This window comes from Ornithodoros turicata, unplaced genomic scaffold (genome assembly GCF_037126465.1).
Source record: "Ornithodoros turicata isolate Travis unplaced genomic scaffold, ASM3712646v1 ctg00001071.1, whole genome shotgun sequence".
Lineage (NCBI taxonomy): Eukaryota > Metazoa > Arthropoda > Arachnida > Ixodida > Argasidae > Ornithodoros > Ornithodoros turicata.
Window position 1 is genome coordinate 109,675 of NW_026999459.1, and position 18,802 is coordinate 128,476.

The window sequence follows — 18,802 nt, forward strand, 5'->3', positions numbered from 1 at the left end:
ATAGACTATGAATGTGAGTTCACCACTTCCTACACTACTATACTTAAAAGAAATCGTATACCAACCCATGCTATACTACTATACAAAGCTACTTTACCACTTAAGCCACTATTTATGATTTAAGTGTTGCTTGCACGTAGTGGTGTAACTCTATTCCTTCAGTCTTACTCTAAACCCACATTCCCACACCAGGAGGCGACACTTACTCGCACGACAAACAAAGGCGCGGTGAAAGATAACGCCTTATCAGCCTTCAACATAAGCTGGTTTCCCATAAGCGCCGCTTCAGAGTGCGCCAGGTGATCGATGGATCTCCACCTCTTCAATTGAACCCCAGTGCAAGTCCGGAGTGAGGTGAGGTCCCCGATGCGTACATTTTTCACTATTATTTATGCTGCGTTGTAGCGTTTCACCGTGTAGTCCCGATTTTTTTTACTGTTCTCACTGTGTTGGTAAATTGTTCTTTATCAGCTGTATAGCGTATTTTTAGAAGCTGGATTTTCTTGCGTTTATCTTCGCTGATCCTGTAACTCCTCTGCGACTCATTATCGATTAATCAGTATCGTCACAGTAAATAACGTACGCTGCGTCCGGAAAGGTGGTTCGTTAAATTCCCAGAGCATCACCGAAGCGCGTCCTTGCTTCTCCTTCAATTAATATAAAGCGTCACTCTCACCGATGGTCGCTCAGAATTCCCACCTATCTGTGCCGTCTGCCTTTTTCCCCCTTTTTCGGCGGGTGTGTTACGGTTAATTCGAAAGTTCGTCATTAATGTTACTATCCCTAAATATCTGCGTAGTTAGCTCATCAGTATCCCCTTATCGACTCAACACGATCTGTTGCATCCGCAGTGGGGAACAATCTCACTTGCCATCCTTTCTCGTGTCTGGTGGTGTCTTTCTGGACAATTGCTGTCGGCTTTTTCTCATAGTTCACTACATAAAGTGTAAGGTTAATGATGTCCTCGCTAGGAAAGGTCACCTTAGGTGGTCCGCAGGTACAAAAACAGGTCCACAGGTACAAAAACAACTGATAAGACGATAATAATCCATGAAGGCATCACGTGAAGTACCCTCTCGAACCTTATCTCTTGGCCACCGTGCAGTGACTGTGGGTAAATGTTGCTCACATAGGGTATAAGACTTTGTAATATATAATATTTTTTCCCTTCTAGCTTAATTAATGCATATTATGATACACATTTTTATATTTGTGCAGTTTTGTCAAGTGTAAGATACTACAATTCTAACGGTCGTTCGTGAATATTAATGTCCAAGTGAAGGGTGTGTCTACCAACAAGATGGCTATGAGCGGTTGTTTTAGGAGGAATTAAAGCTCAAGAATATTATAGACATGGGAGGGGGGCATTTAAAACATTACGAACAGTTTACGAGATCTTTTACAGTTTAGGGGGATGACCTTATGAACGTCTTTTGTGTCCGGAAGATTTAACGCAATTTTTATAATATTTTTATATGTGTTTATTTGAATTCCGTGTGAGCACCGCGAAGCAACTGTGACTATGAGCGGCATACAGATGTGAACAAATGGAGAGAGGACAGCAGGAAGGAGTTGGGGACAGGAGGGTTAATGCGCGTCCTGGGCCGACTTCAGAGGGAACTGTGGGGGACATTTGTCTGAGTTTTCGAAAAGCCTTTAGACAGCACAGCCGGTGACAGGATTCGAACCCGTGTCACCTCCCAGTCTCGGCGTGGCGAAGCGATCATCCTAACCACTATGCTAGTTTCGGTATTATCCCTTATCTTAAAGGGAACCTCGACCGTCCACCAATCATCGTTTCGTAGCATGCTTTCTACCACATACATCTTGGAACGTCAAGGGAAGTATGTAATTACAAAGCATGGAGCGGGCCTTATATGGAATTTGAGACAACACGCTTTCCGCCACGCTTGTGACGTCACGTGTCATCTCTAACGATGGCAGATCATCAGGGCGGTTTGTAAGTCACGTGGCACGTTACAGGAGGGACATTGGTCTGACCTTGGAAAACCCATGACGACGAACCAGGAAACCATCAGCGCAGGGTCCAAAGACTGACACGTGATCCGCGGGGTACTTGGACAAACATCACGTGACGTCCAACAAAGGTATGTGAGACTCTAATACTACTATAGGCTCCGTGGTGGCGATGTTGCAGTGAGCCACATAGCATAGTTGGTCCCTGTGACCCTGGTCACGCTCGCATTTCCTGGACATTTTTTTCTTTATTTTTTACTTTGGCGTAGAAGGTATTCGTTGAGCCATTCGAAGACACTCTCTCATCCAACCAAGGGCACCCAGGAGAACTGCGACGCTTGTACACTTCTATAACATCGAATAAGGTAAGTTCTGTCCTTCTGCCATTCAGAATGTTATTTCGTCTTCTGATCTATTCAAAATGGGAGTCTTACGCCTCCCTGCCAAGATAGAGAACAAAATCAATGTCTGCTGACGTCGCAGGTTCCTCCGTAAAGCGATACAGTAGTCGACCTTGATACAGAACCCATAATCGGAACAATGGGACGACGCTGAAGTAATCAATGTAAAGATAGACTGAATTGAAAAATGGATCTCATAAATCTAACTTTGAAAGTAAACTTTCCAAAGTCGATGGTCTGTATCTACGACGTGTCAATAAACTCGCAGAAAATAAAGTTTAAAAGAAAAATTTACTTTACTGATACACGAGTCCCGAATAATGCGTCCTGGAGTAACCAGTCTCGACTGCTTTGGGACTAGCATCTACATTTTTGCCTTTACCGTTCGATCGATCAATCAATCGTTCCGTAGTCCTTCTTTATACGTCCGTATCTAGAAAGTATCGATTTCATTCCTCCTGAATCCCCCTTTGGACTCCGGGGTTGCCAGACCAAACAACGGAATAAGTCACGTGTCTTCAGGACCTATACATATTATGACGGAGATGCAGACTAGCTGTTGGAGTCACCCCAACTTGATCAAGCCTCCGCGATGGGCGACACAGCCATGTCGTGTTTGTTTTTCTTTGTCGCCCATCGCTCAGGTTCCCTCAGCCTGTAGTATTGGGAACTCTACTGTACTTATGTCATTGAAATCCATGTATCCACACTGTGTTCTCTCAAAGTGTTGCTTCTACGTGTTAAGTATCACGAAGTTGATTTCTATGTTTTGAGAAGTGCGCCGTCATAGTTTGCGCGATCTGCCACACGTCTGACAACATTGATCCACCAAGTTCGCACAAGGTTGACACAATTTTAGAATTTTTTTAACCACCCGCAAGAGTTCGCTCGTGTCGATACAGCTCTCGTGTCCTGGCTCCACTTCACACGAAACTTTATCTTCAAGTCATGGGACCTTGTTTGTGTTCCGTTTTTAACTAGGTCACAAAATATCGTATATGATACCGGGATCATAAAATGAGGAACATAACGTGGAACTTTCATAAAAATACTGTGGCACTCTAGTACGCCACTGTAGAACTCGTACACACCAATAGGTTAGGCGCGTGACGACAAAACGCGCTCCACCAAAATATGAGACCGGGGAACTTGTACCTATACTATTATTGTCGTTTTTTTTTTTTTTTTTTCGCCTGGAAGGTATTTTTGCGTTTGCGAACAAAGCTGCTTTGAGGAGTGATTCGCAAGAACTTAAATTTGCGGCACAGGTTTTCCGGAGTGTTTTGCTCTTGCGTATCGTGCCGCGTTCAATACTCGGGCATATTTCGGACCGTACAGGTCACGACAAAAGTTTATGGAACACGCGAGCTGTGTACTTTCACCGCGGCACGACACCCTAGCGGCTAGCGGGAACTGGTGAAATGAGGCCAGTTCACTGCCTGACAGGGGTGGACGACTGCTCTCTTAGTGACACACTGCGGTAGTTTCGGTAATAATACTCTTGTATGTGCCCGTGAAGTGAGTTGGATTGCAATCAATCAATCATCAATATCGGCGTCAATTGTTTATCAGCTGATCACCACTGACCGAAGCAGCACAGTGTACTGAAAGTCGAGTGGTAGGTGGAAGGCCTTGAACAGATTCGTGAAACTAAAGAACACTGATAACACACATACCTTCCACCCCCTATTGCACTCTACTTTCAGTGCATTGTGCTGCTTGGGGAGTTCCATAATAAAGCAGCTGTTTACAAGATATCTTTCTTTCTCTTGTTTACATATCACATCTTTCCAATAAAAGCAATACACCGTAAAGTGTTGATGCCACGATTCATCCTTGTTATGACGGTGATAGAGGCGAGCTCCCTGTCTTAACAATCACGTGCTATTGGCGAGCACAACAATTAAATCCAACACACTTTGCGGGCACCATAACGAAACTACCGCTGTGTGTCGCTAAGAGCGGAGTCGTCCACCCCCTCTGAGGCAGTGCACTGGCCTGATTTGGCCAGCTTCCCTTCTTGCCACTCGTGTCCTCCCAATCTGCCGAATCCCAACTCGCCGAATGCATTGAAGGCCGGGAGACAGCCGTAATCCCTTGACCTCCAAATGTGCTGGTTCGACTGGCCGAATGATCGACATGTCCCTTCCCAATTCGCCGAATTTACCTTACCACCGTGACTTAGTGGCTTAGACCATCGCCTTCCACATCGAAATTGAGAGGTGACCCGGCTGCGCTGTCTGGATGTATGTTTTCCCCTGGTTCTCCTCAGATGTTGGTAAGGTTCCCTATGAAGGTGGCCCAGGGCACACTGTCCTCCCAGCAGTGCCTGTGAGAGAAATTACGGACCTCGGGGATGCTAGACTACGGAGTCCTGCCCCCCCCCCTCACGTCTCCTGCGTGTTGGCAACCGTCGGGCATTGCGTCAGGCGTGCCCGTGAAGAGGCGCCGGGCTCCATTACCCCCCCCCCCCCCCCCCAGTGTAATTTGTCTTCCGCCGCACCGGCAGGCAGAACGCTCGGTAACTAACACGTCGTCAACCAACCAATTTGATTGTTCGTGGGACGTTCTGTTCTTCCTACGTTCATCTCTCATGGGGCTTTTCATTGCCTTGACAAGCATTACGCTTTCGCTGTAATTCATCCTCATAGCCAGCCACAACGTTACTACGATAGGACCTCTCACGATAGTGACGCAGAGCTTTCGGCTTCTAGGTCTTGAAGCCGTAATAAAATACCTTTCAAATATTTTAATAAAAAACACAGAAAATTTAACGGACTGAAGTGCCTCGAAGAGATAGTTTTCTTACTCTAAATGAACAAATTACTAAACAGCACCCATACTGTTAATGAAAGAATGTCGAGAAAACACGCGAGCTGGTGGCGACGATTCAATACTAAAAACCCCCAAGACCAGGGAACATAGAAAGGTCACACACAAGAGAAATTTGATAGAAATATGTCCCCTTTTGTTACTCTGGCCGTGGATAAACTTATCGTCTTCCTATTAAACTTTTCAGCTGTGGCCTTATCTGCATGTGCCGCTACGTTCCCTAGTCGGTGGCTTTCGTCATAAATATTGCTAATGATATTGTGATTGGTGGGTGTCATGTTTCAACATAATTTCTAGTTCTCCAGCCACTGTTCACTAAGGGATTCAACGATTCTCGCACGTTTCCTATCTATAGGTCATTTTCCACCATACCCAACTCGCCGAAAAGCTCCTATATCATTTCCCAGCTTGCCGAAAGGGGTTGACCTTTCCCCTCAAAGATAATCCGCATTCGACGAACTGGGATTCGGCAGATTGGGCTGTGACCCTCGCCGCTAGGGTGTCGTACCGATGAGAAAATACACAGCTCGTGTCTTGACCTTTACTAAGACATCTGTTGTTCACGGGGATGGCGGCGTTCTGGGTCAATCTCTTTATTCTCCTCACATGAGAGAAAATGCCCCGTACAATGGCCTTTTTGGGACCCTGCAGGAGGCCATAGTACTGCAGGTCAGCCAGTTCTCATTCATTATCACCATGGAAGTAAGGAACTAAAGAGAGGGTGGGTGGTGGGATATACGTGTACAGTGCAATGTGTTTGTAGGGGTAACAAAAGCGTCATCAATTTTCATTTCTTTACATCTTGCATGATGGGAGAAACCATTCTTCTGCGGCTTGCTTCAACTTTCTATGCTGCATGGAGTAGAAAGGGTCACGGTAATCACGGTACAGCGTAGGAACGCGGCACTATTTTTGCCCTGATATGGCCAGAGTTATTCGCGGGAACTTAAATTCGCGATTGCGGAGAAATGCGCGAAAAAAAAAAACACTTCTACAGTATTCCCGTAGGCGTTTAGTCTTTGCACATTTAAGCGATTGTTTTCCCCATATCTAAATGTGCGGGTCGAATTCGCTTCCCTTCATTTTCATGTGGGTCAGGAAGAATGCCATGATGTCACAAACTCATGGTGGCTAAATGTGTGTCATTTTGGAACGCAGCTCTTAGGCGCCCGCACCAGCGTTGACAAGCACCGGCGTTTTAGAAGCTGGTTTAGAGTCAGACGTAGTCTTCGCCCGTCGCAGCCATCACTCCGCGCTTACAGGAACCTATCGCTACGCCACTCTTCCTCATCTTAATCCCACCGGGCTCATAGTATAACGAAAAAGCTATCAAAGGTTTTCTCACTTCGTGTAGGGAAAGCTGTCATACCTGGCAACTGTACACGCGTGCTGGAATCTGACGTAAAACAATCCGTTTTCCCATCATGTTTGCTTGTACTGCTGTAATAGGGTTGGGACCCCCAACGTGCACATTCAGTTGAAGAAGAAAGTCGCGCGTCTATAGACCATCGGTCGTGTATTCTCTAGACCAGTTTCCGCGGGTGACGTCACAAGGCCGGTGTGTGCAAAACAAATTAGCAGAGAGTCCAGGACAATGAGAATGGGCGACGCCATAATGGAAAATGCCATGGAGGAATGAAACACAAGGAGCGGCCCTTCCGACGGTTTTCCATCGGGACGAGCGTAGCCGGCTTCGCATTGTATTCTGGGATACTCCTGTCTACCACGTTACCGCTCACGTGACCCTCCAGACAGCATGGCGCCAGCAGAGCAGACGACGCGAGCTGTAGTTGTGTCACAGCTTATATGGCAGTATTAAGTTGAGCCTGCGCTTTATTTCTGTGTATTCGAATGTTTACTGTTCTATTAGAAGACCAGTAACAGTGTGCAGAACGCAAAAGGAGTACGGGGGACTGGAAACATCACGTGTTGCAACGGTTACTTCCAACGTATGTACGTTCCTTGATTAAGTGGAAAAGAATGCCGTTCCATTAACCAGATTTGTACAACAACAGAAGATATGAAATGAATCTGCGGCACAGTTTGAGGTCCCAAATGAACAATTCAAGATTACTCCAACACACAAGGGCGACTAAAAGTAAAACAACTGACCGTGTACTTACGAACAACACGTAGCCGTAGCCGTAACACATTACCATAGGTCGTTTCTACGATGGTGCTCACGTTTTCACAATAAATTACTTTCAAAAAGCAAAATCATACGGAGAGCAGCGCGAGAAACAAAGCATCGCAAAACCGAAACTTTAGAGGGGATCACGTGGTGAACAGGAAGCAATGGGCGATGTTGACTCGAGCGACCGCTAGAGGGTGGCTACGCTAGCCTGGCGCGGAGAGCCGCTCCTTGTGTTTCCTTCCTGCATGAGAAACGCGAGCCCACCAGAGCTCACGCCGTGCACAGCTCGGTGGCCGGTGCCAGATGTAGAGCATTGCTCTGCTCCCCAACGGCTGCTGACGCATCGCGTTTCACCGAATGCCGTCGAACTATGAACTCACCGGCGGTGGCTGACGATTCGTGTCGTTACGCTCCGCTCCGTCTCACTTTAAAGGCGCTGTCACACTGGACCGACACGACACCGACACTGACATGGCGCCGGCGCCGACGGAAGACAGACTTTGTCACCGTACTTTGTATTGCAAAGCACAGCTGTGACACTGCGCCGACCGACAGCGACAGACGCAATTCGACAACATGTCGCTTGTGTATGATACATTTGGATGACAAAATCGGAAGACAGACACTGTCTGACGATGTGTCGTCAGCGGTTTGATCGTTGCTCAAAGTATATCGCCGACAACAGACACATACTGCACGAAAAGGTTTTTTTTTTTGGGGGGGGGGGGCAAAGACTGTGGCTTGGCCTATTCACGAACGGTATTAAATGGTAGAAGTATTTGGATTTACTTAACAACAGCAACTATTTTAAAAGTTCCGTGCATGAAACTTGCATAGCCTAAGCACGGGGCATGCAGGTCACCCGATCGTTCAGTAATCCAGTCACACACTCGTTTCGGTAGCATAATTTATTACAAACACTCTAATAGTTATGCTGGAACATGAAGTATTGTAACAAACTCAGCTCTGAGGACAGAGCTGACTCAACAGTTCAAGGTACAACAGTAAGACGGAAGAAATTGAACTTGCGGTTGCGGAGTCCAATTGTCCAGAAGTTCAACCTAGGGGTCCCTCTTCGGGTGGGGTGGCGAAGCGTACGTAGAAGAATTACGAAGTCACTACAGGGAGCACCGTTGACGAATCGCAAAACGGAATAGGGGTCCATGAAGGCAAACAACACACATGACAGCGCACACAATCCCACTTCACCTGACGCAATCAGCAAGGGCCAAATATGCCACGGGAAGCCCATTGCAAAGCCTTCCAAGGCGAACTGAAGCAGGGGAGACATAGCGTCAAGAAATGAGATACAACTGCGTCTGTGTTGGCCTCGATGTTCGTGATAATGACTACCAAGTATAAACAACGAGAATTCCCCGTACTTTCCTCAAAAGGCTTATCCGGGACGCCATGTTGAACTTGTCGGTTGTGGCTGTCATTCAGTGTGGCAGGCTCTTTTGTCAGGAGGGTCCGTCGATAGCTGCATTCGGCGACGGCCGACATACGGATGTCTGTGTCGACCGTCTTTTGTATGTGCAGTGTGACTGATTCGACGCCTTTGGATGTCAGTCGACAGGTTCTGTAGATTGTCGGCCCAGTGTGACACCGCCTTAAGCCCTCCTTAACGAACAGAGCGAACGAGGAGGGAAGCAAAGGATGAAAGTATGGGAGGAGTGAGAAGGAAAGCAGAGAGGAACATACGATGATAGTGCGGAGAGCGCGAGGAGGAAAGTGAAGGAGGAGGGTGCTACGAGAGGAGTCGAAGGAGGTGTCTGTGCCCTTTAAACGTTTTCTTCCCCACAAAATTGTAAGGCCGGTGTACAAAACTAGTGTAGGATGCGCCATTACCGCCTAAGAATCGTTTTGAACTGTTTCGGGGACGCGGCGGATGGCGCAGATTTCTTCACTCTACACGCAGTGCGCAAGGACTTCAAATGTATTTCCACTCACGCACTCTGTTGGCGTGGAAAAGGATAGTCTTCATCCAAGAGACTAACATAAATGCACATATCCGGGTTTGAAGCGGGTCCGTCTACCACAGACGTTGTGACAGTATTGATGCGTGTTGAACGGAAGAAACGGGGTACGTGTTCATTAGAGACGCGATTTAACAAAATTCACATATGTTAACGGGGAAGTCCGGTAAAAATAAAAAATACTACGACAGTACACTAGGGTACCTGCTCGAAAGCCCTGCGTGACAATGGGGCGAGCCCCTGAGTGACCGCAGGATAGCCACCCGGACGGCCGCACCCCTTGCGAACTTCGTCCGACCCTCCTACAACAGAGCCAACGTAAATGGATGGCCTCAGCCGGAGGCCAATGGAATGCCGCAACCGTGCAGGTGCATCGCATAGTTTTGGGGCGTTCCAGATCCTGCCGGGTAACCCATACGAGACAACTTGTATCATAGTCAAGCAACACTAGCATAACCTGTACCTTGACAACTCATGCCAAGCGATAAATCATGCTAGCACTGCATGAAGTCCTGGTATAAGTTGTCCCGAAATTAGCAGTCTTGGTATTATCATACTTTTAGTTGTCCTGGTATGAATGTTGTGTGGTATGAGCTGGGTAGGAAGTAAGAGGACGCCGGAGCAGCGGAGGCTCCGGTGGCGTGACGTCTTTAAAGGGATTTAAAGTCCCTTCATTTAATGTCGAAGCTCTTTTCGTACGATAAAAAAAAAGGAGAAATGATCATGGGTTGTCGACCGATATCGAGCACAGTGGTTCCGCTTTCACAGATGAGTTTCTGGATACGAGCGTCCTTTCAAAAGAGAAGTGAATTCCCCTTTTTTAATTCATCAGGTCACTTCCCTGCTTTGGAAAGAAAATCACTTACGTCGCCAGACTTAAGTGCAGTCTATACAGTGTTTTGTAAGACATTCTTCTTTTTCTCTGGTTCCAGATACCGTGCTCGTACTCCGCTGCCTGAGCTGCCCAGGACGTTAAGCCTGAGTAGGTAAAAGCACACAGAGGAACGACATCAACACAGGAGCACACAGTCTGTGTGCCAAGGCTCAGGCTTTTACATAATATACTTCTACCACCAGCTTGCCTGCATATGCGCCATCTTGTAGGGTTTCCTTGCTCTGCTGTACGGTACGTATACTTTTTATTTAGCCCCGACTCCAGAATGCATTACCCAACCCTCTCTCACACTCCCACGCGGTCTATACATGACCTCCTTACCTCAACCTAGTGTAATTGGGACTAAGACAATTCCTTTGCTGTTTGCGTCCTGTTCTGTCCGTTTGTCTTGTATGTCTCAGACCTACCCAAGTGTTAGGCAACACAAGCAAACGAACAGACACTACTAGCTGGAACGGACATACTCGAAAACTTCTGTTGCTTCACTCGTATTCTGTCCTAGCATTGTTCTGAATTCATTAATCATTTGTACTGATCTTTTATCACAATATTATTGTTGCTTCACGATGCGTTTCAATCTTTGATCGGTCATAATGCCTTCCTCGTGCTGTTCCCATGCTCCTATTTTTTTTTCATTAAGAAATTCACGTTACATACATGGCATTCCCTATCCACGAGACGTCCATGTGTATTTTTCTCTTTATTCTGGTTCTGTGTTTTCCTTACAATAAGTGTACTAATGCTTCATTGCATGTTTGAATCTTGTCTTGTTGTACTCGCATTTGTCTACTTCTTCTGTGTCTATTTTTTGTCTACCTCAGATTACTTGCAGGGATATGATACGGTCGACGGCTGGAAGCTTCACGCTTCCATCCCACTGTCTTCTGATATGTGTCCGATGAAACAAACCTGTTCCCGTGAAATGGCCATCGTGGTCTCGAGAGTCAAATAAGGAAACAAGCAGAGGTATCGATAAACTAGAGTGAGTGAGTATCGATAAACACTGAAATCTAAGAGGCGCTATAGACAACAACCTAAAACACAGCGGCGACGACACATCATTGCTGCTTTTATTATACAACATGATCCCAGAGCAAAAAACAAGAGTCCCTGTAGCCTCAGTTGCTTCGCGGCGCAAACGCGGGAAAACGAGGGCCGCGATCCAAACAAATTACCGCACTTGACCTGTTTCTTGCAGTTCAATTAGTGTTGCTTACGTTCCTAAATACCTTGTTAAAATTACAGGAATTTATCTCTTCATCTCCAAAGGCATGGCTTCGACATCTGGATTTGATCTCGAGATGGAAAGGTCGCAAGAGTGGGAAGACGTCAGGAAGGAAATGCACGAAGCCATTGCGGAGGAAGACGAGGCTGGTGTTCTAAAGTGCCTGGATGCTGCACCTGCTTTGAAACTGTGGTTGGACCCTGTTAAAGAAAAATCAGCTCGTTACAGAGCTGTTAAAAAGAAATCCATCCGTATACATGGCCTCTTAGTCTCGCGCGGATGTGGACTCAAGAACGACAAAGAATCGTCGTATTATAAACATCTGTCACACGTTCATCGAGCTGAAATACGACGGCAACGATACTACACCAAAGAATGCAAAGAATCCTACATCTATTACTTGAAAAGCAAATCGAAGAGCCACGTCGGATGTGATGACTTCGACGAGCGATTGGAGAAGATGTTCAGGGAACTTTCAACCGACCAATTAAACGAGGAAATATTGAAAGTTGTTGCCACAGCACCGCATCTGGATATACTATTCGACTACAACAGTGAAAACGTTCAGGGGATCACGGGGTGCAGCGGCAGCGACGTCCGCGGACTTGCTGATTACGAAAACCAAATAATTTCTATCGGAGGCGGAGCAACGGAAGCCGAAGTCCGGGGCACGTTTATTCACGAATCTTGTCATATGGCACTTCATCTGGTGTATAAAAATTATGGCAAGCCATATTTCCGCGAAGATACCGAAAAGGAACGGCGATACAGAGACATTCTGGATGACATAAAACGAAGAGAAAACGATGTGGATAAATTGATACGACTAGCTTTGAACACAAGTGAAGAACAAGAAGCGATTGTTCGTATCCCACACATACTAACTGAATATGGCAGCGATCGTGGAAATAGGGTTCTCGAAAAGGAGGTACCGGAACTACGAAAGTTTTTCGATGATACTGTCATCCCGGACATGCAGAAATACATTCAAAATGGATTCCCGTCGATAGATGCGACAATGATAGAAAAGGTAAACGAGAGACTCAACAAAGCTTTCAACATTGGCAAACTCAACGTCAATTTCGAGAACCAACCGAAGAACAGTGTCTGGGAAAACGGGTTGCTTCACGTAGTTACGGGCCCAGAACTGAGGCTTCTCGAAATAATGGTTCACAAAGCTGTGCAATCTACGGGACTTCCATACATGTTTTTCGATGCAAAACAGCTGGACTCCGCACTGGAGGGTGTGTTACAAGACTACAAATATGCGTTTGTTCTTGTAACGGTCCAACAAAACAAGAATGTCCAAAAGATGATTCGGCTTTTCAGTGAAGTATCCTGTGTCACTGGATCAAAAGTCATCTTGCTCGTGGAAGACAGCGATAAAGACTACTTGATGACACGAGTAGAAGCAGATGCATTCTTTACGGAGAGGCACGAAGTTCACAGAATCGACGAAGCAACCTTTGCGCATGTCACGAATAGCTGCAAAGAAGGGATTTTCGAAAATTCCCACGTAAAACTTCAGGGCCAGGACGTTTCTACGTTTTCGGACGCAACGACTATAGATACCTTCAAACGTTGCGTTGACACTGCGGTTTTCCTAAAGCTATGCGAGTCGAAGAGCATTGACCTGGGGCCTCCTCTTCATGAACTAGAAGAACATGTTCAGAACTATTACGTGAAAAGAGAGTGTGGAAGAGCCGTGGAAATTAACTTGAAGGAATGTAGTCTAGATGACGACAGTGAGGCATTCGCACTTCTGGACTGTCCGCACAGTCAACTCGCAACACATCTACCTCACGGTTGTGAGCCAAAAGCCAAGGAGGAATTAAAGAAGTTCGAGAAATTTGTGCTCCTCCAAGAGCCAGGTGACTACGAAACTCTACTGGAAACTGCTCATTTCCGAAACAAAGTAGTGCACCTGCTAACATTCGACGAATCTCGTACTAGACTCTTGTGGACGAAATCAAATGGTCCTCTCAGTCACCTTCCAATGGTGGGAAGTGAGTGTTACACTGAGGACGTGTTGTTGAACGTAGAGGAGAAGGTTGTCATAGTCTCTGGTGCACCAGGTACGGGAAAGAGTACGCTGGCAAAGCGCTTGTGCACAGAAGTAAAAAATCAAGACAAGAAGCGGTGGGTGATGTACGTCGACCTTCCTCGGAGAATTGCATCGGTTAAAAATGTGACGCCGGATCTAACGGATATGTGCAAGTATCTAGCGGATCTCTGCGAAGTACACAAAGATGGTCTAGAGTTCGCTTTGTTCGAGAAAAGTTTGAACACCGGAAGCCCTTTCGAGATTGTCGTCATCTTGGATGCCTTCGATGAACTGAACGAGACATGCCGCAAGTGCGTCTTGAAGCTTACATCGTTTCTATCTGAAAAGAAAGCCTACAAGACATATATGTTTACTCGTACTATATTTAAGCCCCATGCGCAAGATGCTCTGCACACGGTGTCATATCAACTCCTTCCATTTTCTGACAAACACCAGGCGGAGTTCCATAGAAATTATGAGGAAACTGCTCATTCAACCAATGAAAATGCTGGAAGTTTCGAGCTGTTCCAGCGACTGCACACATCCATGAAGGAGAGAAACAAGACCATCTTTGAAATGCCTCTCCTTAATCGTATGATGGCTGAGATGAGAAACGGGGAAATGACAGAGTCTGGCGATTACTCTTTGGTACGTGAACGTGCTGAGATTTATGATGATAGCAACATATATAATGTACACATCTACAAGATGTTTGTAGAGTACAAGCACCTTATTGTGTACAGAAAAGAAAAAAGAAACGAAAGCATCCACTTACACGCCGTGCAAGACGCCGAGGACGCCGTTGCGCTTCAGTTTTACAGAAACCATGGACTCCTCGCTATGAAGTGTATGTTCCCTCTGGAAACCTTGGAATCCTTATTGAACAAAGATGAATTAGAGAATCTAGAGCCAGAGGGACGTTTAATGAAGGACGCGGCTATTAATAGTTTCAAAGAAGGTTTTCTGAATGATCTTAACGACGGAATTCCAGAATTCGTTCATAATACTTTCGCCGAATTCTTTGCAGCTGACTTCCTACTGCAAAAGGTGCAAATAGAACAAAATTTCGTCATTAGGGATAACATTGTCAAACTCTATCGTGAAAAACACTACGACGGTGTAATGCTGTTGTTCGATGCCCTCGCATCGAAGTCCCTTCCCCTCCACTCTGCCGTGATGAACAACAATGCTTCATATGTTGCTTTGTCCAAACACGATATTCAAAGAGGAGAATTGCTTCAAGTTGATAAGCTCAAAAGGAGTCCATTACACGTAGGTGCTCTACATTCTGATAAAACAACATTGAAGGAGGTCCCGGTGGATGATAAACTAATCCAGCATGATTTGTTTAATATGTCACCGTTCGAGTACGTCGAACTCTTTTCCCCGTGGGACAATAAATACGCTGGAAAATGGAGGGTATGTTTGCGGACTGAGACTTCAGCTGCGAGGGACAGACTCGACATATTATGCGCCGGGTACATTGGAGAAGCAGTGAAACGATCTCTCAAAAATCTTGAGACCTTCACAACCCTCGAGAAAAAGAGATGCTTTCTAGAGCGAGCAATATTCACAGCTGTCAGACACGACCTAAAACACGTTTTAGACGTGTACCTCAGCTATGTCTCCCCGAGAGAGAGCACAGGAGAACTAGATAAAGAGACCATGGACCAATTAGAAGCACGCGAGAAACGAAGCTTGAGGTGCCCTGCAATGCTTCAGGTAATTCGAAATCTTGATGATGTTAACGACGATGAGAAGAGAACTGTCGCTTTTTACGGAAAATCCGAGGCTGTTTGCAAAATGCTCCTTCCTTACTGCGATATGCAGATTCTTGACAAGGATGGAAACACAATGTTGCATATTTGCGCGAAACAAGGAAATCTGGAGACAGCAAAGTTTCATCACGCACATTCATCCGTTGACGCTACAAACAAATACCTTCAAACTCCCTTGCACTTGAGTAGGGATCCAGATGTCGTCAAGCTACTTCTTCCTGTTTCTACGTCAGTCAGTGCTCTCGATTATGAACAAGAAACTCCGATGGATAGATGTGCCATGTGGGGCTATTTGGAGGCGGCAAAATTGTTACTCCTTCGCACTCGGATATATGAAACATGTCAAAATAGGTTGAACACAATGCTTCATGTGACTTCTAAGTTTAGTTCCCTTAACGCTGTGGTGTTTCTTCTACCTCACACAAATGCGCATATGCTTAACTACAAAGGAAAAACGTGCTTAGACGTTGCTTGGGAAGGTTGGGATGTTGTCAATGAGACGTTCAGAGTTCAGAGTTCAAAGTTGGATGTTGTGAGGTGTCTTATCCCACACTCTCTGGTCAACTCATCTAAAACGTTCGCCTCATCACCGTTGTACGTTTGGGCGAAAGGTGGTGAAAGGAAAGTGCTGCAAACTCTATGGCCTTATTTGCTTCACAGTGACTCTAACCACGCACTGAGGATCAAGAAAAATAGGATGTATACGTATGTGAACGATGATTTCCAAGATGAAATTTGGTGTCTGAAACTCCTCCTCCTCCATTTAGATGTCATCGCTGGTGATCACTATGGCCGTGACCTGATGTATGACATGACCTTACATAAGCTACGTCAGATAGCCAAAGCAGATTACACTAATTACGGGAACCTGTTACAGCCGCATTCAATTGTCAGTATACTGGATTATATAACGTGTGCACCACAAAATGATGACACTGTTTAATTATATCGGCGATGGTCGGACAATGAAGAACAGCGACGAGTCGCGCGTTGACGATGTCGACACCGCAATCGTCCACGACGATGGAAATACGAAGTTGCATAATTGGCGCATGGGAAGGTGATGTGGAGTCTGTTGAGCTTCCCTTCCCATGTTCATCCTTCTGCTGTACGGATCAATTTGAGATTAATCAATTGCACTTGAGCGCGTTGAACGGACACATGAATGTGGTGAAGCTGCTTCTTCCTTTCTATACATCAGTGGACGTGATCAATGTCGATCGAGAAACGCACATACATGTATGCTTGCGAAAGGATGTCGTAAAGTTATTACCCCGCGCCAGAATAAGTCCCTTCGTCACGTATGGGAGTACACCACTGCACATGGCTAGTCCAGGTGGATTTCGTCACCTTCCTTCGCGATTCGTCGGACGTACATCCCTTTTTCCACAACAGCTAAGAAACTCAATTATTTCAGGTACCTCATGCCACGCCCTCTTGTTAACTGTCCTAGTTTCGCATGCTCTTCAGCAACGATATTCTGCGCACGGAAGTCACACGTTAAAAGAGGGCTCTGGTCACATTAGTGATGACGTTGCGAATTTATTGACGCCCAGCACGTTTTGGATGAGTTGAGGGGGTTACTAGGCGTGTATACGGTTGACATACATATAGTACTTGTAGAGAGTTGCGTGTGATTATGTTCATGTAGTGCATCTCACCTAGAGTGGAGATAAATGTGAGACAGCCATGGAACCACAGTGTTGTTCGATAAAGATGTTGTTTTCTAGCCTTCTATATGTTAAGCTGCAAGCACGAGCAGATTGAAGTGAAGTCAAGTGTTGTGTCATGTATTGGACCCGTCTTAAGTAAAATTATATTGGAGCTATCGTTCCCTTTGCTGCAGAATGGGGCAAACAGACTTTTACGGAGCAAAATATATTTGCAAGGCACTCATACATTTATTACAAATGAGTAAATGCGGAAGTTCCAGATTATTTTGTCAGTTATGATTACAGATTACAGTGCAGTTGTAGATTACGGAACATATTTCTTTGACATCATCAATGTTTGTGTACGAACCAGGCCTGTCTGCAAACGGTAGTGACAAATTGGATTTGTGTGCGTGTGATTTAATTACTTTATGTAGTTGCCTTTGAAGTGATGTGTCCACTTGGATGTCATAACGAGATGCAAAAAGAGTATAGAATCCAGTGAACCAGTAAAAAAATATGAGGGGAAGTGTCCCAAGAGGAGAGCCGCCGATATTTCGAACAGAGACTGTTCTCTTTCTGTTGTTCATCATAATGAACGAGACGCAGAATTATTGGCCCGCACACAGCATGTGATATGAGTTGGATCCTTGTAGCGGCCACAAGGACACAACCTATAGTGATAGCCAGCTTGTGAAAGTAAGCACTTAGTTGCTATTGCAGTTTCTTTTGAGGATTATAACTCGTTACGTTTACAGTTACCACATTAAAGTGACTTAGTTCTCTTGCAGTAACATTTCATGAAACGAAGTCCGGGTAAAAACAACTCGCAAAACGTTCATTGTAGCACTCGTACTATTGATTGGCAGCAGGGCATCGTATGCATGTTTCAGTTAATCAGTAGTATGTTCTCAGTGCTCTTATGAGTAAGCTCAAGCCAGCTGAATGCAAACCAAAGTTATTTACAAAGAACAATTCCTTCAACCAGTACAAGGAAGTTCCCACGCTAATAACCTCCTAATGAACGACAAAATGATGTCTGAAAGCTGATACATTGGTAAAACGTTGTGATTTAATTACAGATATAAGAAGGGCCCGGATTTTTAGACACGAAAAAACTTGTTTCAATTGCATATAAGGCGCCTACAAATTCCAATAAAAATAATCGATTAATCCGTAAACCATAGTAAACCATTCACAAGAACAATACCGTAAATGGGAGTTGTGAGTTTTACTGATCTTTTTGCTACTCGAAACGCAAAACTTAACCATCCTACTACGGTCACAAGGCTTCTAGCCATTGGCACCTTTCCAGGACACATTGCAGAAGGTCCTATCACGGCCAGAGTACTGGTGATATGCGAGAAAGGGGTCTAAATGCGTGGAGGAAAGAGATACAAGGAGCGGCTCTTCCCGCCATACGAGCGTAGCCTCCCTCTGGCGGTTGCCTGAGTCAAAACCGCGTCCTGTCCACCACGTGGTCACCTCTAAGGTTTAGGCTTTGCATGCATTGTTTCTCGCGCTGCTCTCCGAGCGCTGTCGCTATTCTAAAGTCACCAATTGTTAAAATGTGAGCAGCATCGCAGAAGCGACCTATGGTAACGTGTTCCTGACCAGGTTGAGAGTCTCGTTCAACAGAAAGCAGCTCTGTCACGGGAACACGTTTCATGCGCAAGTACTCACTCGGTTGCTTTAGTCGCCTGTGTGCACTCTGGTCACCTTGAATCGTTCGTTCGGAAGCTAGCGCTGTGCCACAGGTTCATTTCCTATCCTCTATTGTTGAACACGTCTGACTAGCGATGTTCTGGGTACAGCCATTACTGCTGAAGCAAGAAACGTACGTACGTTGGCAGTCACTGTCGCCGCGCGTGATGTTTCTGGTCCTGCG

The 18,802-nt window shown here is 45.7% G+C and overlaps 1 protein-coding gene across 4 annotated transcripts; it reads left to right on the plus strand.

Annotated features, from left to right (window-relative positions):
• The first annotated feature begins 247 nt into the window (after positions 1-247).
• Positions 248-17,704, plus strand: LOC135376399 (uncharacterized). 4 transcript variants are annotated; one of them, XM_064608905.1, is made up of 5 exons: positions 248-354; positions 1,984-2,108; positions 2,247-2,342; positions 10,253-11,201; positions 11,461-17,704. In XM_064608905.1, exon 5 carries the CDS (start codon positions 11,487-11,489, stop codon positions 16,203-16,205), a length of 4,719 nt encoding a protein of 1,572 aa, XP_064464975.1. In that variant the 5' UTR covers positions 248-354; positions 1,984-2,108; positions 2,247-2,342; positions 10,253-11,201; positions 11,461-11,486; the 3' UTR covers positions 16,206-17,704. The 4 variants fall into 4 exon arrangements, with proteins under 4 accessions (XP_064464975.1, XP_064464976.1, XP_064464978.1 ...); XM_064608906.1 differs by having other exon boundaries at positions 10,253-11,197; XM_064608908.1 differs by having other exon boundaries at positions 10,253-10,446.
• Positions 17,705-18,802: the final 1,098 nt, after the last annotated feature.

Excerpts from the sequence above, each read along its gene's own strand:
- LOC135376399 (XM_064608905.1), top strand. The coding sequence starts at position 11,487 with ATGGCTTCGACATCTGGATTTGATCTCGAGATGGAAAGGTCGCAAGAG.